The 25,951-nt window shown below is 33.9% G+C and overlaps 3 protein-coding genes across 4 annotated transcripts in view; 2 read left to right on the plus strand and 1 right to left on the minus strand.

The window, feature by feature from the left end:
• The window catches only part of Sfl (N-deacetylase and N-sulfotransferase sfl), a 371,012-nt gene extending 367,580 nt beyond the window's left edge, over nt 1–3,432 (plus strand). For both annotated transcript variants that reach the window (XM_072002119.1, XM_072002118.1), the window contains 2 exons: nt 162–459; nt 549–3,432. In XM_072002119.1, coding sequence (XP_071858220.1) covers nt 162–459; nt 549–659 — 409 coding nt within the window. In that variant the 3' untranslated portion in view covers nt 660–3,432. The remainder of the gene's footprint in view (nt 1–161; nt 460–548) is intronic.
• Nucleotides 3,433–3,555: 123 nt separating this feature from the next.
• On the minus strand, nt 3,556–5,525 carry Amt2l (Amt-2-like protein). Its single transcript, XM_072002036.1, has 3 exons — nt 5,415–5,525; nt 4,395–5,162; nt 3,556–4,297 (listed from the first exon to the last, which is right to left on the minus strand). The coding sequence occupies exons 1-3, from the start codon at nt 5,523–5,525 to the stop codon at nt 3,632–3,634; spliced, it is 1,545 nt and encodes a 514-aa protein (XP_071858137.1). The 3' UTR covers nt 3,556–3,631.
• Nucleotides 5,526–5,795: 270 nt separating this feature from the next.
• Mcu (mitochondrial calcium uniporter) overlaps nt 5,796–25,951 on the plus strand; it is a 78,601-nt gene continuing 58,445 nt past the window's right edge. The window contains exon 1 of the mRNA XM_072001473.1: nt 5,796–6,068. Within this exon, the coding sequence (XP_071857574.1) occupies nt 5,964–6,068 (105 nt within the window). The 5' untranslated portion in view covers nt 5,796–5,963. The remainder of the gene's footprint in view (nt 6,069–25,951) is intronic.

The following is a 25,951-nucleotide window of genomic DNA, read 5'->3' on the forward strand; positions in this document are numbered from 1 at the left end:
GGCCACGTAATAGCCGTACGGAGTGTAGACGAGCAAAGATCTAAATTGCTAATGCAGTTCGACCTGCGTGTAGACTATCTGGACTGTATGTCTGCGGTAGAATATTAATTGTACGCGGGAAGACAAATGCGGCAAGTGTCATTCGCTTGAGTCTGTTACAGATGTTTAAATCCCGGGAAATACGCCCAGCATCTGGAAAGATGGCTTTCCTACTATCCGCCTCAGCAATTGCACATCATAGACGGGGAGCAGCTCCGTCAAAATCCCGTGGAGACGTTACACGAGTTACAAAGATTCCTCAAGATCACGCCCGCTTTTAATTACTCATCTCACTTGAGGTACGACCCAAAGAAGGGATTCTTTTGTCAAGTTACCAACGAGGATCGGACGAAATGCCTGGGCAAGAGCAAAGGCCGCCAGTATCCTCCGATGGAGGATAAATCGTACAAATTATTACAGGTACTGTATAGCAAGTAGGGAAACATTGAAAGAGGACAAGAGTAATATAAAAGAATGATTTCTTGAATCTGTCGTTCATTTGTTCACAGAGGTATTATCTATCCCATAATACGGCCCTAGTGAAATTATTAAAACGGCTCGGGCTGAGAACGATCCCACAATGGCTGAAGGAAGATCTTAGCGACACGGTGATGACCTAGCAAACGTCGATTATATGAAACGACACCGTTTCTGAACTGTTTATCTCAACGGTGAACGAAATTCACCGGTTACTAGCTGAAGATCTGTAAAATAATTGTACATTCGATTGTATTCCACTGGACACCAAATCCTTGACGGAAGGACCATTCAAGTGGCCTATCCCAGTGGTTTGGCCTAAGATCGGTGGGGAGCCTGCGAAACTAGTCACTAAACGGTTTCACGGTGAACACGACCGTGACTGTCGATCGTTGTTAAGCCAATAGCACTATTATTAACGTTATATTATTATTGTCATCGTTGTTGCGTCGTAGAAAACATGATTATTAGGAGAATACAGCCCGATCGCTGGTGCCATCATCCGTCTATTAGGATTGGACGCTTTCGTTCTAATCTTTACTACTAAAGATGAATTCAAGAACAAAAAAAAAAAAGAAGAACTCTTCGTTTATACCCGAGTTAAATTTGTCTTCGATCTTAGTACAACGTGTTTCTCTTCGACTCTGTGAAGTTGAGAATATTTTGATAAATTAAAAGACCACAAACAAACGCACATTTTAGATTTGCGTAATGATAATCACGAACAAGTTGTCGACTCGGGGATAATAACTTTTTTGAAACTTGAGTAGTAAAGAGAAGAAGGCCAGAGAATGCTTTAACGAATGAAATTAGAAGCGACCAAAAAAAAAGAACGGTATTTTGGAAAAAGGCGATACTTGACTTCTGTGAGACGTCTGTCCAAATCGTTGCAATGTTTGAAGAGATTTATTTCCTCATGAAAGTGATCAATGTGGATAGATTGAGTACGTTGATGTTTTGATCGACGATCCGTCAGTCCTTTACTTCTGGTACTAATTGCAGGATCGTTTCTGCGAGTGTGAGATATTTTGGGGACTTTGAACTTTCTTCCCGCCCACTTACCCTCTCAGAGACACGGTGTACATTAATTCTCGTTGTGTAAGCGTATTAAAAAAAGAAGAAAAAAGTGAAAAAAAGCAAGAAAAAAATTATAATGATGATTCTATGTATATTTTGACAATACTATTCTTGGTACCGCCGATGAAAAGGTCGATGAAAGATGTGTGATCGCGTCCGTTTGTACATTTATGTATCGTACTGTTTTGATGTGATCGTAGGTATACTATAATGACTTAATAAAATAAAATTTAAAAGAGAGAAGAAAGAAGAAACTATTTCGAGAATGGTGGTTGCTCATTCTCAGCGAACGATGATTTTATGTGGAGAAGTGATAAACTGCCTATTCGCAATAACTGGTCACGTTTAAGGCACACAAACATATTCTGATTTAATGATAATTCTATGTTCCAAAATAGAAGAATTATTCGTTGTTGAAGAAAATCGTGAAGATTTTTGGAAACTTTAATACTTGGCGTATTATAGCAAATTGTATGTCGTGGAAACGAGAATGCACTGCTGTGAATAAAATCGTGTTATTCACAAGATAGTCTTAATGATGATAATCGTTTGTTACAAGCATATCAGTTACGATCATCTCTGTTAATCGTACGATGTAGTAATTACTTATTACTTCTATCAATAGATCTAATTCATTGATTTTCATTCAACTGTCTTTGATATGCCACTTTTCTAGTATTCTTTCAATATTGATATTCCTATCGGTCTAAAAATTTCAACAAACATATCTCTTTTTAGAAAATTCTTGTTACTTAAATAAGAAGCACGATTATGAATATTTATTGAGAAATATAATTGTCTAATCGTCTTGAAAAAGATAGACGATGAACACTGTGAAACATACATCTGGCCCAACACGAACAATTTCAATATTATGAGGTCATTCTCTGTGAAATGTACTTTTAAAAAAGCCACGTATCAACGACGAAACGTTCTATATTTTTTCATACTACCTTATCAGTGTCATGTTACCCCTTGTATATTTTGTTTTCATTTTTATACTGCCGTTAAACTGTGTCGCGTGACGTTTAACGAATCATGTACAAAGTTTATTGTTAATATAATAATAGTTAATGATAACGACATTAATACTAAGCGATTGATCTGTTTTGTCAAATCGTGCCATTTTACCAGTGTTGTATATACAATTGTATTATTGTACCAATCGCAGCGTCGAATCTCTAGAGTCAATATTAATCAATTTTGTTCGGTATGGCGGTGGCAAAAATTGTCCGATTTCTGCCAGCTGACAATAATATGTGACAAACCGAAATCGGAAAAAATCATAGGGGAATTCATTATACGAGTACGAATATTTAAAAGGTCCTTCGGTAATTAGCACTACTTCATCGTTGGTTTAGCAGTTTAGATACATTAAAAATGTTTCTTTAAACAAGTTTCCCGGAAATGGATAAGATTATAATTTATGAAGTTCCCTTAATTTTTCCTATTAAACACTACTGTTAAAATTATAATTGTTAGGCAATTAGTATTCAGATCGTTTAATGATTTATAATTATCTCCATATTTAATATTGTGCGAACCAGTCTAATATTTAACCAGCGATAAAATATTGCTAATATTAAATTACGCGCGCATTTGAATTGCAAATTATACCAATCAACGCGCGAAGGGTAACGTTTTGTAGATGTTCTAACAGACTGCTGTGCAAAAAAAAGAGAAAAGCTGTCATTGTACGAATAAAGAAAGACGCGTGTAGAATATGTGTACTACTTTAATAGAACCTTTGATTATTTAACTTAAAATTATTCTATTGTAAAATACTGTAATAACTGTACGAATAGTCCGTAAGTTCTAATAAAACAAAAGTTAAAAATCTTTGATACCGAGTCTTCTATAACTCTCTACTTAAAGTACAATAAAATTCCCTTTTCTTTGTTCTAATCGATATATAATTCGATCAATCGGTACAAAAATTCATTGCATATAAATCAGTTTTTTAAGCATTTTTTTCACATGGTCTGTGATATTCTTTGTTAATACATTATTTTTAATACCTAATAACTCCAGGATTTGTTCATAATGATTCACCGAAACTTGTTCCCGGTTGAAGATAAACGGGATCTCTGTCGGCACGAAATAATCTCTCCAGGAGTGATCTCCTCCGAGTCCTACCTTCAGCTACATTCGCTCTTAAATGATTCAAATATTCCGATCTGTTTCTCAACAAACCCGAGTAGTGTAAGATACCGAAAGCAAGAATCATAGTAATTGCAACGAAAGCAACTATTGTGAATAAACAGATCAGTTGCCACATAAAGTTTAACAAAATCGTCTTTACTTCATTATGTTCATTGATACAGAAAAGAGGAACGAGGAAACTTCCAAAAATAGCACAGACCAAGTGAATAGCTACGATGTTACAATAATCTTCAAGCGCACTATTAAACACTTGCCTTGAGACCAAATAAAACATAATACTTCCGGTCGTGCCCAAAACAATTGCCATCATCGGAGAGTAAATATCCAGTCCAGCAGATATTACCACCAGACCGGCTACAGTAGCTTGCACACATCTCATTACAGTCCAGTGATTAAATTCTTCACGAGGAATCAAGAAATGGAAAGCCACAACGAGCAGACTGCACGAACTCGCGGCCAGTAAATTGTTGACAAAGATATTTTTCTGTGTTTTGGTTTTCACTTCGAATCTTAGTGCTTGAATATTCAACATACCGAGACTCTAAACCCAATCAAAATATAATACATGTAATAATTCGTATCATTTTCATACAAGTTTCGAAATAAATTTTAAAAAGTTAATATCTCAATAATGTTACCTGTAGACCAATGAACACGAATAATTGACCAGCAAAAACAGTTCCCGCGGAACCGACAGCGATGCTTGCGTCATCTATAGCATCTAGACGAAGTATCCTTCGACCAAGAGTCAGGCAACCTATGAATCCTGACAATCCACCTACAAGGTGAACAACTGCGGAGCCGCCATAATCGTGGAAATACACCTCCTGTTGCAGTAATACGTTTGTTCGTATCCATCCTTGTGGCGTCCAAATCCAATGAATTAGAAAAGGTTGCACCAATCCAGCCAACAAAAATCCTATGATAAGGTAACCGATGGTATGCGTCCGACCCACAATTCCACACGTTAAAATTGCAGCAGCAATTGATACGGCTGACCAGCCGATTATAATTTCGTCCTTATCGACGATTTCGTCACCGATCCAGTGTCCTCCGCCAAGCAAACCTTTTATGTCGCCTGTGTAGGCGATGACAATTCCAACAAGTGCATAAACTATCGTTACCCAACAAAAGTCAATGATGTTTTGTAATAGAATCAAATTGACGTTGTTGACTGGTACGCTACCAATGTGTATAAGAACAAAACCAATTCGTAATAAGATAACCAGAATAATACGAGCGAAACTCCGCCACGAGGAAGTAATTGAGATTAAGTCGTCATTCCTGAACCGAAAAGAGTAATCGTAGTAACTATAGTTAAAATCATCTGGATAAATAGCAGACATAACCTCGGTAAGAAAGTATCGATCGAAATCAATGTGATTACATTGTCGAAATACTAAAGGCTATAAATTCACTTGGGACACGATTCTCTGTCGCTCGAGATACAAAATGAGAATTATAAATTTAGCAAGGTTAAAATAAATTTCAAAGTTTAACACCGACTGGACGCAATCTGATCGTCGTCGTTTGAGTTGCCACGCGCACGTATTTTTCGTATTGTAGGTCACTATCGATCGATCAAAACTCGATACGATTATATTTACTGCATCATTTATATACCAATTAATTAGGCATTAACATTTAATAGTATTTACTCTCATATGACTACAAAAATTTAATGCTACGAAGATGATATCTGAAGCCTGATAAGGGTATGGAAGCTTCATTGGTAAATAAGGATATGTGGAAATACAGTTTGAAATCATTATACTTAGATATAACTTTATATAACTTTTAGGTTAGTTTATATAGCCAATACAATAGCAATTATATATCAAGAAATATTTATTTATTACTAAAATCATTTCAACATACAAATATTGTCAATAGAAATAAAGTCCGCAATTTGAATATTCAATATATACCGCGCAGATGGGTACGCGAAGCGCTGATTGGTCGGAGGTTAGTGAACCAATGGTAAGTAACGAAGTGCGGTTCGCGCATGTCAAGCTATTGGTCGTCGCAAGGTCGTGGTCTTGGGCCGCAGGGACGAGCCGGCAAGCGATGCCGCCCGATCGTCGTAGGTAGTCGCTTGAAGTCGGTTGCTCGTTTCTCAGTGTTAGGTGTTAAGTGATTCGTGAAAAAGAAAGATTTTAAAGTACTCGTTCACGCAGTGCTCCGTTTTTCCGGAGAAGACGAAAAAGATGGCTACGGTATGCTGCCGCGCTCTTTACGTTGTCAAATGGCATGAAGTGTCCCGCGTGCTGAGTGTTTCCTCCACTCTGGTCACACAAAAAAGCTACCGGAACGTGAGTGTTGACATACATTGTTATTATCTATAGCCTTACATATGTAGCATAATATAATGCGTGATAACGATGTTTATGTTCTGTCAAAATTACATATCTTGCTCGGTTAAAAGCAATAACGTTTCTGTATGAATTTATATTACGTTTTAAGATTATGCTACCTATGCTTCCTCTTTTTTCGTTGCAGTCTTTCACTATGCGTCATATGTATTATATTATGAAAGCATTTTTCAATGATCGAGCAACAGGCTCCCAAATATATACATCGGTGAAACTTGTTTGTCGTTTAGCACCGGACACGAGTTAAATTGAGCCTGCAAAATTCCACCGGTACTATCCACGGTGCATACATAAACATGTATTCCCCCCTGTGCTTATCAAGTATGGATACCATGTGGGGCGCAAGGGTCCATTGTACCATTTTTGATACTCTAGAACTGCCAGAGTGATCGAAATGATCACTTTCTAATTTTTCATGAAAATTTGAAACACACTTGCAAGACTTGAATACATTTTCCATTTCTCAGCACTTTCTCGTATTTTTAATAAAATACACGGATAGAGGCTACTTTCTCCCCTTGCATTATGTATTTACACTTACGTATATATATATCGTTGTGCACATTGACGTATACCGTGTCAGTATAAATCTTCACTTTTCTTTAGTAAGGTTAGTTCTGACGAAATACCATGTTACGCGGATATGTCATTATTACGATAGTATTCTGTGGAAAGTATGACGCATGGTGCACGTGTAAATTCACGTTCCCTCCAGCTGTTTACTATTACGTTAGTGACTGATGTGACGACGGAACGCCGTTACAAATTGAATTATTTCTCATACGTAATAAAGAACGGAGACCAATTTAGATATGCATCATGCGGTTCAAATGTCACATGACGCTCGACTCTTTCACCGTTTTCATTACGACTTTCCTACAATAGGTTTATTCGAAAAACATATATATTTCCATGTGGTCCATGCGCCATATTCTTGCGCAGGCTGTGTCTGCAATACGTCAACATTAATTATAATAAATAATGCTAGTTATCGGCTGCATCGGTGGAATCCCGTTATTAGACTTATCATCACATTCGTTACGTCAAAAGGACGTTTTCGTAATCGCATTTCGTCGTGTTAACATTCATTACAAATTTAATTAGATTAGTTAGAGATGTAATTCAGTTTCTTATCGGTCGACGACTAATGTCGAAACGGGAAATTAGCTTCCTTCGAACGTTGCTCGCGGGTTATTTGCCCGGATAAATACTGGAAGGTATACAGATACGGATATGTGATACACTGTTGCGATGGACTATACTTCTGCTATGTCTAAGAAACAAGAAAATGTTCAACGTAATAGTTAAAACAAACAATTCAATTGTGCTTCATCGTAATTTGATATTATATATAGCTCACCGTGATCTTGAATTTTTTAATAAATAAATTGCAATTTCCTTTCTTTTTTATATATATATATATAAGAATTGGAAAACCACACCTTTGTTGTCTCGTAAATATATGATTCAGAAACGCTTGCGGATCGGATAAAACCGACGATTTTATCTTATTTGGAAATTTGGATTTGGAATTTTGGAGGAGACATTGGATTACCAGATCAGGCCACTATCCTAAATTTTTTATTACAAAAGTTGCAAATATTAAAAATTTGTATAATAAAATTGTACACTAAACCATTAAAGATATGTATACGCACACATGCACGTATTACGTGAATTCAGAAATTTAGGAAAAGTCAATAGTTTTATATGTATGTTATATGTATATTATATATACATCAATAATTTTATGTATTGTAGTTTTCTATAATATGAAGCGAAATAAATTCATCTTCAAAATTTTTTATTATTTCATGTTATATAAAAGCATTTACAATTCAGAATTTTGTAGTTGTAGTGAAATAGGAAAGAATGGCATGATTTGTATATGTCGAGGATGAGAACCTCGAAGGTTTAGGGCCTGAGGTATGACACTTCTTTATACATTCATCTTCATCAAACGTCAAAGTAAGGTTTACGTCAGCATGATTATTACATACAGGGTGGGACAGAGGATATTTGATGAAGACCCCATTAAGGGGTCTTAGAATCCGAACTGATATAGAGCGGGCTTATGCTCTTTAAGATAATAAACGACAGCTCATGCAGGAAGAGAGAAATGTTATGGGAACATTTATGTGCATATGATTCTTGCTTTACTAAAAGTATCTTCGATGAGTCTGTAGCGGTCCATTTGTTTTATGGGAGTATAACCGTTTTTAAAAGAAATTGCTATGTTCCTCCGAGGCTATGCTAGAATGGAAAATATAAATGCAACAATCATTTAAATAACTTCCAATGAAAACTCAATTTAGAGAAACAAAGAGAGACAGACAGATTTCCACTTTTATACTTACAGAAACATTAATATTAAAAGAAAAAAAATTTGGAATTTTTCTAATTTACAACTTCGATTCATAGAATCAATCGTTGAGTCAATTAATTGCGAATTCAGGTATTACATGAATAGTATATATATGCATCGAATACATTAGTCACATAATCGATGCTTAATAGCGATCAGAGTATATAATACGATTCACTATTGATAGTGCTATTAGATAATACGATAATACTAGAGTAGATGGTAATATTACTACACTATGCAATACATAATAGTAGGTACTACAAATCGGTTGATTAAATATTTTCTAATTTCATTTTATCGCCGTATTAAGCTAATGTAAGTTCTGTAGACTTCATTTATAGATCAATAAATTAATTATATAGGGTTTTTGATCGTATTAAGTCGTGCATAGCTTGAATGTGATCAAAGGAATCGTTGTAGCACTATAATGCACATCGTGGCACCGTTACATAATACTTAGCGTACGTCGTGACGCCATGAATTCGTCACAATGGTTAACTATAACTGCCTGCTGCAGCTTAGAATATCTTCAACGTCCTCTTAAATTCCGGACATATATTTATCTTGACTCACGACGAAACACCCCGCGAACTATTAACGGCGAATCGTGGATTACAAATATGTAAATATTCTCTGTTTTGTCACAGCTATTGAATATTGAGCGAGTAATATGTAAAGAAGGTAAAAATTCTGATAAATAGAGATGATTCAAATTTTTACGTATTTTAATTCTTTGAATTCTGGCAATTTTTATGATGCGATCGATCAGTAACTTCGGCGCATTTTACAGTAAAGCCACGTATAGAGTTCGAAACCAAAAATTTCATTTTGAAAAGAGAAAGAGATAGACTACGGATTTTTATGCATTTATAGGAAATAGTTAGTTAGTGCATAGTTGTACAGAATGCACATAGTATGGAAAAATATCCAAAGTATGGTGCTTTCTATAATACTTGGTACATAAAACAATTTTCTTCCAAATTTCCGAGGTTCTACTTTTCTCATTTTATTATATTACCAAAAAAAAAAAAAAAGAAAAATGTGGATTTGCATAAAAATACTCCAAAATACCAGTTAGAAGTATCTATGAATTTATTCACACAGTATTTTCTTTTTTTTTCATCTTTTTATCGTTGAAAAAATCAAATTGTCGCATCCCGCGCCCCGCGCGATCTGTAGCGCGAAAGTAAAATTCATAATTTCTTTCAAATCAAGGTAATTTAAAACGTTTAATTGAAACCGTATTTACAGTATTTTAAGTGAAAGGCAGTTAAAGCCGCTAAAAACTATATCTTGCGAAAACTTATCTAAACATGTTCTTATATTTACCTAATTATGTTTCTATAACAAAATTAAGACAATTTAAATTGTAAACAAAGTTGGCAGTTGAACAAACGTTGGGGATGTTCCCAAATATTTTCTAAAGAAAGACCCCGACATTTTTTCATCTCCGACATACATAAATAAATAGCGACTCAGAGAAGTCAGTAGATTAATTACCGTTCGTATATCGAATATTATTGATTAATTAATTGATTTATTTTCGAACAACTTTAATCCTCTCTCGTGCCAGTATTCTCGCACGTAGCATGGAGGCGAAAGTGGAGCTTATTGCCAGTTTCATTAAACGTCAAATTAACGCTACCTTTTCGTCGGCAACTAAATAGAACGTAACACAAATAAACTTTAGGCTCCATTCATGCTGCCACAACTATATTAAAAACGTTTAGTTGCTTTTTTTATAATAATATGAAGGGAAAGAAGATAATCAAGTTATTTAAAATTAGAGCATTTCTAGATATCACGGTATAGATATTTTCTTACCCTATTCTTCCACAACTTGCGTTCGAAATTATTACTGTAACCGGGGATATATGTCATGCATCGCGTTCACATGATTTTTGACATTTGCATCGAGTCACCGGACAAGATATTCTTATCACAGATTTGCGGGACGCAATAGAAGTAGCAGTGACGCATTTCCATTAACATTTATTCGCTAAGGCACGATACTCTAATTTATCCGCACAGCTACGCGTATTGCACAGGCTGATGTATTCACAGCATCCAACACGATGTGTGATTCATTTCATACAATCAAGAGTAACTCTCGTAAACGAGAACTCTCCATCGTCCCCGTCTGTCTGCTGCTTCGTTGAGTTATCTGAAAGCTTCCATCAATGGACCGATACGATCGTGAAATATTCTCACTACCAGTCACCCAAAAAGCTGATTCCATTTATTGGAGCAAGGGTTCGAATAATAGACCCTTCTCTCTGCTTAACTGTAACTTTGTTTGCGAATTTGTTTCTCAAGTCTGTATCGATTCAACCTGTTCCCCCGTTATTCATGCAAAATGCAGGAAAGTTTTCATCGATTATTCACTCGAATCCTTCATTTCATATTCCTTAATTATTTTCTACATTCGCCGTTTCGTTGCGTGGTTAAAAGCGAATTTAGTAACGAAGATACAAATTGTACTTGTACTTCGATTAATATTATTTCAATTTGATTCGATAGGTTGAGTGGAATTGAAAACATTGTACATGCAGATGGAAGATTATTTCTTATGCAAAAATAAATTAAAGGGCTGTTTACTGAGAAAATCGATTATTCACATGCATTTAAATCTTGACGTAGTTAAGATACGTTGAATGATAGTATAATAATAGCATACTTTGCACGAATACATCGTTTACATAATTTTTATGACTTATCGAATTGAAAAAGACATAAGGGGAATATTTCGATCTTGTAAGTACTACGCAACAAATTCTTAAAACTAACTTAATTTTTGTATAAAGAATTGCTTTCTATCTACTTGTGAAATATTTTCAAGTAAGCCATCTATGTTTCTGAAATTGATACTTCCTCGACTGGAAAATTCCGGATTCCAGTAAATGTATCATAAAATTAATAGGAATTTATGGAACGATACCTATTTTAAAATATAGTATGTGAGAGGTCTAATAATAATCTCAGTAAGTGCTTTTTCATCTATTATCTGGAACGTTGGTAGTATCAAAGAATTGAAAATCACTCTCCTGTGTGATGAGTCGTCCAAACTGCTGTTTCATAGCGCGGAAGAAATGTGCATATAACGGATATAATGAAGCAAAAAGCATTCCTGAAATTGTCAGGTCGTTAATCTGACATAGATTTGCATAAGGTTGTTGACTCACGTTAATGCGTAAACGTTTGCGAACGTGACGGATTCCACGACCATATCTCGAGTGCTACTGACACTGAAACGCGAATGTTGATCGACTATCGAAACCTAGAATCTTTTGTTCTGTATTTTCAGCATTTCACTCGAATGACAGTCAAAAGTAAAATTCTGGAAAGTTTAGGTCTAAATTGAAATTTTTAGAAGAATTTAATTACCATTTTTTCAAATTAAAGACAAAAGAAATTAAAATTAAAAAATCTCTTGCATTATAGTTAATTAATTAATGATGTTATAGAATTTTGATATTTGGAATCTTAATATTATCCTTTTTTTTTATCAAAACTGTAGAATTCTATCGCGTATATCTTCTTTCTCTTGACGATAATGGGTTACTAGGTAATCGAGCTCAAACTCTGCACCATTTCATTACAAGACATAGTAAGTCGTATAGTGTGTGATTCGTTTCTTAATTCACCGTTCGAGAACAAAAATTCTCTTAAGTCTCCATTAAATTTTAATAGAGTGAATAGAACATATTCGTGAAAGATTTCTTTTTAGATATTCACGTGGGCGTTAGTGATAAGCTAATCACTACGCTTAGATTAGAATAATGACTCTTATCGGTTAGTCCATAAAATAGAGCGACACGGAACGGTATTATTTAGCAAGTTAAAAGCGCATTATGTTTATTTATAATAAAACACGTTAGAAAATAAACAACAACAATTTCATCAGAATAAAATTTCGCAATAACTTCTAATACCTTCGTCACATTTGAATGCTTTAACACTTTCTTTTAATGTATATTTTTCTAAAATGTTATTTTAAAGAAAATTAATTGCACGAAAAGTCAATCACTATCGATAAAAAATAATAAAGAGTATATGAATGAGCTATTTATTAAAATATACATATTTATTATATTCATATTAATTTTAACCCTAATCTTATCTGTAACCAACAATAATAATAATCGATTTATCTTTTTTTATTTATATGACACATGATCAACATAAATGAGTTAGGTTTAAAGTGGGTTACATAAAGATACGTCCGTGTAACCCAGAATATGGTGTAGTGGAAACTAAATTTAATTTAAATTTTTTACATGTATCTCGAACAGTAAAGCCGAGCGACGATGACATTTATAGGAAAAAGTTGTTCAGATTGACGACGTTGACAACATACTTCGAGGTCATCGAAATCGTTGACGTATGCCTTTATATAAACAATTACCGAAAAAACTTCTACAATGTTAATTACCGCGAAACACAGTAAATTGCCACAACGAAGCCTAAGAAATTCTTGAACTGATTAAATTCGAGGATGTATCTCAACGAAAAGTAACTCTGGCTCAGCGATTCCTCAAAATCCAGTTAGTACGACCCTTTCAGACAGAACGACAGGGTTCCGGCGCTGAGAAATGATGTCGAGTGGACCGTTTTGTAACCGAGGAAACGATTCACGTAAAAGGAAAGGACTCTCATGCAGTCTTTGCGTTGGTTAAGTCGACAACAAAGCCCTAAGATCACTCACTTTAGAGAAATCGTGATTCTGTCGAGATGTGAGCGGCAGAAAGTATTCGTCGTCGTAGACAGATTCCATTACTGGATTCTTTATCTTTTTTTTTATTGGAAGGTTGAGGAAATTCAAAGAAATAAAATATTCCAATACGCGTTTTCATTGTCACGTCCCGCGACTCGCACGATCCGTAACGCGAAAGTAAAATTGATAATTTCTTTCGAATCAAGGTAATTTAAAACGTTTAATTGAAACCGTGTTTACAGTATTTGAAGTAAAAGGCAATTAAAGCCGCTAAAAGCTATATCTTGCGAAAACTTATCTAACCATGTTCTTATATTTACCTAATTATGTTTCTATAACGATATTATGGCAATTTAAAATGTAAACAAAGTTGGCAGTTGAACAAACGATGGGGATGTTCCCAAACATTTTCAAAAGAAGGACCCCGATGTTTTTTAATCTCCGACAGATATAAATGTAACGACTCAGAGAAGTCAGTATGAAAATATTTACCGTTCGAAAATATTTATCGAGTACGAGAATAATTACCATTCGTCTATCGAGTAATAATAATTATTATCGTTCGTTCGTCTATCGAATATTATTGATTAATTACCATTCGTCAATCGAATAGTTATCATTTTGTCTATCGAAGAATCATCATTTTGTCAACAGAAGAATTTTATATCCGTCAGTTTGTCAGTCAATTGTCAATATCGAAATCGAGTAAAATTTGAATAAATCATTACATATTGTTAATTTATTTTCGAACAACTTTAATCCTCTCCCGTGCCAGTATTCCCGCATATAGCAGGTTAGCCGAAAGTGGAGCTTGTTGCCAGCTGCATTAAACGTCAGCTGAAGCTACCTTCTCGTCGGCAACTAAATAGAACATAACATTCATATCATACAACTTTACATATGCACTTTACATGAATTATTATGAAATTTTACGTTTACAGTTCCGTAACATATAGTTTAGACATTTAGTTCATAAGTTCGTTCGTAATTTCGAAATGTTTAGTTTGCAACGTTTGGTTCACGGTTTTGTAATTTTTAATCTGCAGTTTTTACCCATGCATTTAAGTACCTTTTACATAATAACCTGAAGGTACATATCTGAAGGTATAGCGTTCCTTTATTTTAAACCTTAAATCTGTTGAAATACTATGGTATTTTTGAGAAATATCTATAACACTAAGAATACTTTATTAAAACAGCAAATGTAGCACGCATCTTGGCACCTGTTTTATTGAAAAAGTTTGCCAACTACGTTTTTAGCGTATACTGTTGATTTATGTTACTTTGAGGAATTATTCCCAAGATCCTTTTAGGAACAATAAAAATATCTTGTAGATGAAATCGCTAATATATGATAAATAAAACTATCTCTCATAGAACGCAATTAATGAATAATCATGTGAGCATAATTATACGATGCTAATCGAAAATATCAAAGTTTTACACGTATATTATTATTTGCTTCCAGATAATCTATAATAATTTTAGCGAAGACATTTAAATTTAGAATGCTTTACTTTAAATTTATATACAAACAAATATTTCGAAATCAAGTATCCTAATTTAAATCTAATACAGTAATGCAAATTATCTTGAAGTTGGTTGAGAAAGTAGTTTTAATTTCTTATTCCATCAAAATTAGCTCTTCGAACTCGTCTTTTAAAGTGTGCAAACTTTTCAGTCCAATTTAGTTTAGCAAATACTAGTAGCTAGCCAAGCGTTTCTTCGTTTGGGAAACAGACCAACTCGTCATCAGATTCTTACATCATTGCTTGATAAATTGTTAGATAAAATTTATTTTTTATTAGAATTTCCGCGTGTCAACAAATATTAGATTAGATAATGATTGTTTTATATCTCATAAATTTGTAATACCAGAAGCTATGTCATATGTATAAACGTGTTTAAATTAGTATTAATGAGTTTATGTTATTGATTAACCAACCCAAATAGCGAATAATTTCCCAGAGCATGTTTAATTCACGGGACAAATGCATTTTTGAATGATCATTATAAACCACAATGGATTTACCTGCAAATATATTATTCAAGATATTATTTGCTATGTGCATATTAAAAGCTGTACAGTGAAAGATTAATTTTCGATTAATCTCGTCGATGATTCTCGAACAAAATAAAAAATGAATAATGATTATGTTTTTAAAACTTTCGAAGCATAATTACCTTCTTCAGATATAGATTACATTCTTTTATTAATTAACTTATATCCATCAATCCTAGTTTTAAGAGCTGCTTATGATTTAGCTGTATTTTTATATTTTTGTAGCCAGTACAATATGTACGTCAACATATTTCTGTTAAATTGAGTGATACAGTAGAATATACAGAATGTTTCAAATGTTAGAATCGAAGAGAATTGGATAATTGAACGGTCACCCTGGCAAACTCTGTCACCTCTACATAGTAATTTTCTTTAGAATGCTTACAAACGTATTGATCCTTTCTCTCTATTCCCGATGTTAATGGAGCTCGAAGGTAAAAAGAAAATACAATTTAATATCCCATCGTCGATCCAATATCAAATTTTAAACCAATTGAATGAAGTATTTCAAGCTTTCCTTAGAACGAATACGAATCTGCTGCTGCCTCATTTTCCTCGCTTCCGACACGTTATTCAAACTTAAAAATAAGAGAAAAATACGACTTATCGTTTTTCCACCTATCCAATATCCACTTTTTTATCAATCGAATAAAATATTTCTTTTAAAAAGCATACGAGAATGTATCGATCCATTCTCTGGATTTGTTACGTTATTGAAGCATAAAAATAAAGAGGAAATACGAATAGCATTCCTTCGTCAATGCAATATTCAATTTCCGTTCGATCAAATAAAATGTTTTTCCTTCGTCCCGTTGTAAAACCTATATTAATTCCACGAATGTCGACTAAGAGAACATGTTGATGTAACGATTAATTACTCGGAAGAATCGATTATCTCATCGAGCATATAACCCCTATAATATAAACAGCTATCTGGACACTGACATTAGTATATCCGCGCCACAGTGAACATTGCTATACCTAGCAGTTAGGGAATTGTATACTCTAGGATACAGTAATACAGACTGCAGAGTCTGCGGCAGGCGCCATGAACATCGATCTGTTCCACTGCACATTCTCTCGACCCAGAGAAAAGCATCCTCTTTCTTTCTCGCTCTCTCTGTGGCTGCTTCAATGACTCTTATCTATATTGACACGAGCTTTATCCTTTCGATTCCATTTACACAGGCTTTTATATTCAAATTTTTTTATGGTTTACGCCCATCATATTTGCTTATTTGTCTTTGTTCTTCTTTGTAGAAAGCTTCTAGCTTACTAACCTACTGGAACTAGAACTCAAAATTCTAACTTAAAAGTTATATACAAAATAGATACTATGGTGTATATATATATATTTTTTTTAATTAATTGCGTGGAATCAGAGAATCGGTTGGAACTGTAAGTTGAGTATTATAGCGTTTGGGAAAGATCGGTTTGGTTAAAGAATTTTAAGTAGCGTTTGATTAAAATTTTCCATATTTTAAAGATGACGAGTGTGGTCTGGCAGCAGCGAAATTTGGTGCAATGTAGGACGAGATAGTGTACAGTAATCTTTTTAATCAAGTTAAAAGATAGACGAAAAACGTAGGACGTAAAGCAGCCGAATATTATCGTAAATGAAACTTGTTTCTGGATAGAGGAACAGAAGCCTAGATGGAGAGAAGTTTAGAGGAACAGTTCCTGCTCAAAGTTCCCAACGTTATTAAACGAGGCAGCAGTTTTCAAACTAGGCTGTGATAGTTGCATTAAGGGAAAATGACTTCTTTATCAAAGTTTTACAGAGATAAATACTTTGTTGCTGCTATTATGATTTAGTTCAAAGTTCAACATTTTTATCGATTACTGTTGGGTGTAGCCACCATTCGTTGATCACTTCTAAGAGGGTTGTAACAACTGTTCGATCTTAACTTTATGCATTGTATTATGACTCTCGCTTCTTCGACGTTATGTTCTGACACGATAGAACGTCTACAGGTATTGGCCTCATCGATTTTGTTAGGAATTATAGACCATTAAAAGCGACCACTCCATTATCTGCACCCCGTAAATTTCATGGAATTACGATCATGAATCCTCTGCTTGTCTTGCCTTAATGGTAATGACATAAGACGATGGTGAACCTTGTATAAACCCTTTCGCTGACTTTGCAGTTTCGTGCAAAACAGTATGCAAACTGGATGGAGCCTGGATGGCGTGCAATATATTTTAACGATTCATAATCGTGGAGCAATGTTGCGATTTTAATAGTTCCCTTTACCAAATATTGATTAGTATTGTTTCATTCGTTAAATTGCGAAATTTATAGAATTCTAGAAATGATGGAACCGTGAAACTCATGAAACGAACATTGCACGAGTACAATATGTTTCGAATGCGTTTGTCGTGTCTCTGACGAATTTATGATTCAAGAGGTAAAATTTTCGTGTCGAAAACAGACAGCGTTATATTCATAGAATTGTAAACATTTTTTAAATGTTTTATACATGATATCTTTTTTAAATAGCGAATATTTTTGAACTTATTTGTAAAAAAAAAATGTTAATTATCATATAAATATAAATTCGTAAGAAGAATATAATTATTATTTTTTAATTATCACAGATCTGAATGAATTTCAGATTTATCAATTTACCTTAGGAAAAGCATTTCCTTACATAATCCTCTGTTTATAACGTTTTGAGAATTTCATCATCTTCGTTTGCGTTTTAGTTTATTTTTGTTTCAATTTCTAATTCTGTAACTTCTGCATAACAAATTTGTGAAATTTAGTTCGTGTTCTGGTTACATTATATTAAAACCTGCAATTTAGAACCCTCCGAATAACTAGATGTGTGTTATCACGAACACTCCTCAAATCAACATCCCGAATAACCATTTTACCTTTCACGCGACTGTTAGTTAAAGATTACCATTTGAAAATTGATAGCGTCTACTATATCAGCAAAATAAATTTCATTCTTTAAGGGGAAGAGCTCATTTTATGTAAAATCAAAGTTAAACTTCTACCGTCATTGCTTTTCATTTTCAATAAATTATAGTAGAAGATAAGCATTCCAATCTTATTTCCATATTAGATAAAATATCATCGCTACCAGAATATCCAATATTAAATATTCCAGTATTAAATAAATTTTTGCTTCCTTCACATCTGCAAGTCTTATCGCGACTCTATAATAATTTAAAAATAAAATAAAATATTCTATATTCGTTAATAATAAATCATATAATCGCAGTAAATCGTTAAAACTTCCATTCCATCGCATTATATTTTATTCCAAGTTGTAGGATATTGTGGAGTGCGAATAGGTTGGACAAAGGCTATCGATCAGCGAAGGGTTCCATCTGATATCTGCTGTTCACCCTATTCACGTGTCACAACTACTCTGATTAATTTCTCGATCAGTATGATAGGAAGTCAAAACGGGAAATGAACTTGTACTACGATACTGCGAATCTTGTACGGACAACAACCGCTACATTCCAGGAAGTTGAGCGATAGGATATGGTCGTTGCTACAACAAATGATTTTTCTGTGATAATGCACTGTAATTTACTGATATTTATAGCTTTGTTCTATATTTAGTTCTAGATTTAATAATTTATTGTATTTTATTTTTTCATTAATGCTGCATTTATATTTGTGTAGTATTATTATTATTTCTTTTTCTTTTTTTTTGATGTAATTGGATGAGAGATATATTCATTATTTTTTTTAATATAGCACGTAACAAGTAAAAAGGTCGTTAATCAAACGTAGTAACGATATGTATGAAAATTTTAAGTCGTGCGAAATTGAAACTGAGAACGTAATAACAGAGGACATGACAGAATGCATGAAGATTTATTAAACTTACAAATCTAAAAATTATTTTGTTACAAGTATCTAGTTTTATCCACCAAACTACATTCTTTACGACAAAATGTCAATTTTTATGAGAAATTTGATGAAAAGTACACGATTCGTTCCATCCGTTTGCTAGAATTTTTTTCATAAAATGAATTTCTCGAGTAATTGAGAAAAATATATTTCAACTTTCTATAATTTTTATTTTCTTCTACAAACCTAACTTACTTTCTCCATAAGCATCATTTATAAATTGCTTATCACGCGAAAACTTGTTGACATAAATATTTCACGTAACTGGGAATAGTAGCCGTAAACATTTATGACGTTTCGTACAATATATTAAATATTGGAAAGCTAAATAAAGCGATAAGGTATGATAAAAGTAAATATAACAATGTATAGAGTAACGTGACATAATATTTATAACAGTAATTTAGGCGTAATTGAATCGTATCGTTAAAAGCCATCCATTAGAACACGTGTTGATCATCCAGTTCGTTAAATTCTGTTTTATGAATTAACTGCTTCCTCTTGAAACATTATTAACTCAAAGGGTAGTAAACCAAATTTGGCAATAGAAATGCTATTCGTAATTCTTTTTTTACAATATCCCTGGAAGTATATTCATTGCAAATGCCAATATTGAAATTATTTTGCCTTCATCTGGAAAACTGCACGAAATTCATTTCAGTGGCGACATTTAATTATTTTTATATTATTTATATTATTATTAATTATTTATTAACCCCTCGAGGGATGGTATATTTGTTCATTTAATTTATCTTTGATTCAAATGTGATTCCAAAAAACAGAATGAGTACTTCAGTAATGAAACTCTTTCACGAATAGTAGAACGTTCAATAGCCATTATTTATATAATTTGTATATATTATTATTATTTATTCTTCGTATTAAGAATAGAATTTATTTTTCAGCATAACAAAAGATAATTCTTTCTGGTCATAATAAATTCATTATTAAAGAGGTTGTCTCGTCTGAAATTTTATCGAGAAAGGAAAATTGAAGGAATAGTACATGTCGTAAAATCACTTTCGCAGAACTAATTGACTTAATTAAACGAAAGATCGTTATTTCAGCCGTACGAGAAAGTCCTACATATCTTTCAACGATCATGATTTCTACATATTAATAGAAAACTTTATTTTCTTTTCTCTCCACTTTTTGCAAAGGAGAAATTTTTACCAGTATATCAATGAAAATGATATATTTGTTCACTTATTTAAAGATTACTATCCTATCAACTAAGTACGTGGTTATTAACAATGAACAAATGTCACGGTGTATTATTTCATTAAATATCTCTGATTCTTTGACAAATTTCAATGCATCATATATTTCACGATTTACCATGTTATCTTCAAAAATAGATTTGAAGTCGATAGTTTACTCTAGTATTTGGCACACAGTATGGACTAAAATTAAATGGCCCGCTGTAAAAAGTAAACTAGATGTTCCGTACTGTGAAACAAGTTTCCCGTACATTTTACAAAAACAAAAAAAAAGGAAAGATTAGTTCGTACAGTACAGTCACGTATCGCGTTTTTGTATATCGCGGTTGATCAAAGTCCATTGATCAGTGATCAGGATCCACCTTCCAAACAAACGTTTATCTCTTACTACGTGGCTTTTATACTCGCCCACCAGGACACCTCGATACCATACAAGTGAGATAAATATCCTATTCGAGACATTCCAACCGAATAGAACTCCGTATAACCTAAATCATATTATTCGCCTGTACATCGTGATTTATCATCGGCAAACCGTACCTTTGACAATTGTTCTTCTATCGATCGTGCTAATAGTCATCCAACAGAGAACGAGTAACGATTTCTTTAAAATTTGATCGCGAGATGCAGCGTATTTCTCTTTTCACCTTCGTCTCGTCTGTTCCAACTCGACTTTTATAAACAACCTTCCGTGCATCTTGATACGATCGACGATTTTTATCGTGACAAAGCACTTCTCGAAGTCCGTACCATAGGTGATAGACTGCTTGATGATCTCATGTGTATGGAGTGTGTATCTGTGATTTTCCACTACCATTCTACGAAACGAACGATGTCAAAGTGTCTGAAAAATCTGCTTCGACGACCCAAGGCGGATAAACGATTTCCTTGGCGAGAAAGGAAGCGTTCGAGATCTTCTTTAATGAGTATACGTGTTCTTTCGAGGAATGTCATCGATTGAAGACGTAGGAGTGGATCAATATATCACGGACGTCTCTTGCAGTCAGGATGATGTAATGATGTTTGCTTAACACTGGAAGTAGGAATTTGTTGTAAAGATGTTCCTGAAGTAATGATTATCTCTATATACGGATCTTTAAAATTTGTGAAATAATTTTATGAAATATATGATCGCTATTAGTAAATCATATCGGTGGATTGTTTAGAAATAAGTTTGCAAAGATATTAATTTTTCTCGTGGATGTGGAGGTAAAGTCTGTCCGTGAATTTTAGAAATTGCGAATATTCAAATATATATTTAAAACTTACGATACAACCAATTTTTGTAGATTTAGTTAGTGGGTTGTGTTGAAATAGGATGAAAAACAAAATTCAGATGTAAAATAAATATCGCATCGAAAGGAATCAACTGGAAAAGACGCTCGGTCGTTTCGATTTACTTAGATTGAATATAATTTAGTTGCATCTGGCCGTGCATACGAAAATGAAACAAAACAAATTGAGAGGGAACGAGAGAATTGCATAATCGCATCACAGAAATTAATCATTATCGCGTAAATTACCTTTACGGGATTGTTTCAACAACATGGTTCAACAACATGGTTTTCAGCGGCACATCCAGCTACTCTTGGTATGTCGTAGTATATCGTAGAATATGCCGTGTACTGCGTACGAGTTAACTTGTAAATAGGTTTATTTGTCTCGACCTGCCGTCTACTTCTCATTTTATGCATCTCGCAAAATACTTTGTACAAGCTTCCTGCGAGTAATTATATGCTTACGAATATATTCCGTTTTGTGGTTAAGTGGAAATTAAAAGTAATGAAACTATGATTAAAATATTAAACTATACGTCACCGCTGAGACTTGGTTTACTATAAAATACATAACTTCATTAACGAAGAAGAGCAGGAACGTTAAATAAAAAATGCCAGAATGTTTATAAAATATTAAATTGTAAATATTTAACCCATTAGGGACCAAGCGGTGAAACGAAGTTCGTAAGAAAATTAAAAAATACTTTGACAGCTTAATAAAATTAAATTTCGTTGACGCAATGTTGATGTTTAATGTGTTAAAAATCGTAATATTTGAAGTTAGAGGGTTCACGTGACAAAAATCAAGACGTTTTGGAACGATTGGACTTCAAACGGAGTATCGTTGACAAAATAGCAGGTTTCCTTGAACCCTGTCAACTCTGTGTAAATTGGAATCCCCGCAGGAGCAGCTTCTGGTGTGAAATTCAATTTAATCGTGACACGATCCTGGCACGAGCAGCGTATTCCACAAGGAAAGGGAATTGGTAAAAACCTCGAGGGCTTCTTCACTTGTCTGTATCTGCCCGGCCAATGATCCGTACGATGTGCGAAACTTTGAAAAATTATTTTACGACTTTCAAACATATATATGTATAACGCTATATGTATTCCATTGCAAACAATTTCCATTGTGGAACTTTCATCCGCAAACTATCGTGTACTCGATAGAAATTGTATGTGTAATCAATATAGCGTAGTTATTAATTAAGACTGTAATCCATTATGAGAAACGAAATTATGAGCAATTAGAAATTATTATCAGAAATTATTATAAGCAATGACAAACAGTGAAATAATACATAAAAGTCGTGTATCTATCCTTCTTCTATGTTATCTGTTTTCTGTTGCAATTTTCCAAGATGTAATTTCGTTAATGATTTATACCAATTTTATAGAATGATAGAATTTATGTACGTAGAATCAGTTGAATGCGATATTGTTTCAATACACAGTACCAATAAGAATTCTTGCATACAGTGTCTACTAATTGTTCTTAGAATCTGTGGTGTGTCGCCTGATTCTACTGCAGCAAGATACGAGTCCATATTCCTGCCTCTATACTATTTGTTTTACTTTTTCAAGATCTAATTTCGTACGATATCGATGATTCTTTACTAATTTCGTGGAAATGATGGAATTTATATGCAAGGAATTAGGAATAAGCTAAATAATAAATTACGAATAAAAAATACTCGATCTAGAATCTAGGTTGAAAAATTGAAGTAATCATATTTGAAAATAATGTGGTATCTCAGACGGAGAACAAGGGCAAAATGGATAAGACAAGGACGGAGACAAGGAAAAATAACCCGCAAACAAGGGCGGTTCTAATAATGCAACTTTGAAGGCTGCATCGCAAATGCAAATTAAAATCTCCTCTCTCTCTCTCTCTCTCCCGTCTCTGGCTAAAATATCTTTGAAACCCGCTTTCATAGTAACGCCTACTAGGAATAAAACGTTTATTGAAGTAGCTGAAAGCTTTATATTTTACAAGAGTAAGTACATTTTATTCGATTCAATAAATTTTATATTAACTAAAATTTACTATATCACAGATACTTATGTATATTTTTACGAATGTAATTTAGAAAATGGGACCTAAGTTGAAGATACTTTTACTGTTATATTACCATATTTTGGATATTTCATAAATTTTTATATAGCGCATTCTGTGTATTTTAATATACATCTTCAAAATTTCCCTTAAATGAACAGAAGCCCGCAGCCCAATAATAAAAGCGTCACAAATTTTGTTAAATGGTAATCATTACACAACAATAAGCACGAATATCGATTCTCATAGAATGTCACGCGATGAATTATTCATTTTTCCATTGAAGTGGAAGATACTCTACATTCCCGCATCATAGATTATTTCAATTAAATCGTCGAATATTCTTCCGAGGCAAGGACGTTTTACTTCGCGTTAAAAATCATTTCTAATTTACATCTCTTTCCAATATCCACGCAGCGTGTAGGAAATTGATGGAACCCGAAATAAAACAAAATTATAGCCCGTCGTCTCACGTAAATTGAATTACCTACACTACCCTGTTCACAGTTACTTAAGCAGACTGCAATTTAATAAAAGCAGTTATTGGTGGATAGGATCGATACGATCCCGAAAATAGAAGCGAAATTCTGACTACTCTGCTGCTATGGAAAATACGCACACGTAGAGTAATAAGAAAAATTATTGATAGAATAAAATTTGTTCTATTTGACTGAAAAATTTGTTTCGTTAAACTGAACCGCGAAACGTTCTCAGGCTAATCAAGTTACCTAACTCTCAAGTATACGCTAACTTATACGAATACAAAGTTGAATTTAACTAAGATTAATCTAAATTAAACTTGATCAAAATATAGTAAATTCCTTCTAAGTGAAGGAATTTTTGGAAGAGTTCAAAGTACGTTTATAGCTTGAAAGGGTATTTTACATTAACCAAGACAGCACGTTAGTAAAGCGATTGTACGAAAAAATATCCTAACAAGAACGCAAACGAGTTGGAGTTAAATCTGTTGCGACCGTTCGCGGAGAGACGCGGTCGCGAGGAAAACGCGTCAGCGAGAGGCGTAAATTCTCGCTACGATTCGTATGATCGACGCCGCGAATTAGTCGTTCCCCTTGTTTCGGTTAAGATAACAGGGGTGATTCAATGAATTTAACACTGAGTTAACAGGTTAATATAGCTTGTATTTTTAACAATAAATTAAATAATAATAAAAGCGTCACAAATTATTTAGCGATGAATACAGTTAATGTGTTACAGAAATTCGACCCCACTTTACAGTATCTCTCAATGAATTCTTTAGACTAAGCGACTTTAATTTCAATCGTCAGACCTCTCGATGTATGTCGTTTGAATCTTCAAATGAGACTGATTGCCCTTAGATCAATTCTTTGTCTTCTCGGGGAAACAACCCCACTATGCTCGGATCACGCCACCGCTCGTGCTGATGATCACGTAGGTCGACTTCTTCGTGAGAATAAAATAACGGACCGAAATCGACGTTTCTAGAACTCGCTGCTTGGTGACAACTATGCACTCGTCGATACATTGTATGTTTTTCATCGGGCAAATAAGACGATCTGTCTGCGACGCTGTAGGACCGCGAGCGACGGTTAGAAATACGATTTATACTAATCTTCGTGGCGTAACAAAATCATTTGACTAATTGGATAAAAATGTTGGACACTTGAATTTAAATCGCTAACCCGAACACTCAAGCGAAGGGACAAAAAGGTGTACTTCAAATTAAGTTATTTGAATTCCTCTTAGAGCTTGAAAATAAAATTTTTAAAAACTAGGTTTTTGTGCAAACTGGGAAGATCGATCAACGTCAGGAATTAAATAAACGCACCAGAAATTAGATGATCCACAGGAAGTGATGGAAAAGCGATGCCATCAGAAATTTCCACCTTCCATTAAAAAGCGTTGGTCTCGCTGGCCCAACGTTTCGTATTACATTACGTTCCTCGTTTAAATCCGAGATCCCGCTGGCAGATTACAGAGTGCATTTAATCAAGCCACTTCGCAGCCGTGACTCGCTGCTAAAAAGCATTCCAGCGGAGGATAAGTTAACGAAAAAGCGTCACGTCAGAGAAATGGAAGAAATTATATCTTGAAATATTAAACTGAATTTTAGTTTGTCACGTTTGACTCGTGGTCAAAATTTATATGATATATTCCACGATATAGCAGGATTCTAAATTGAAGCATCAAATAGCGACATCGATATATTGATTTTACAATGTGATTCAATACGTAGCAGTTTATCTTCTTCGACAGGAACTGAATCA

This window comes from Bombus fervidus, chromosome 4 (assembly GCF_041682495.2).
Source record: "Bombus fervidus isolate BK054 chromosome 4, iyBomFerv1, whole genome shotgun sequence".
NCBI lineage: Eukaryota > Metazoa > Arthropoda > Insecta > Hymenoptera > Apidae > Bombus > Bombus fervidus.

Excerpts from the sequence above, each read along its gene's own strand:
- Amt2l (XM_072002036.1), bottom strand. The coding sequence starts at position 5,525 with ATGATTTCAAACTGTATTTCCACATATCCTTATTTACCAATGAAGCTT. Across the intron at positions 5,163-5,414 it reads ATTTTTGTAGTCATATGAGA|CCTTTAGTATTTCGACAATG; the intron begins GTAAATACTATT and ends GTGAATTTATAG. Across the intron at positions 4,298-4,394 it reads TCGTGTTCATTGGTCTACAG|AGTCTCGGTATGTTGAATAT; the intron begins GTAACATTATTG and ends GATTGGGTTTAG.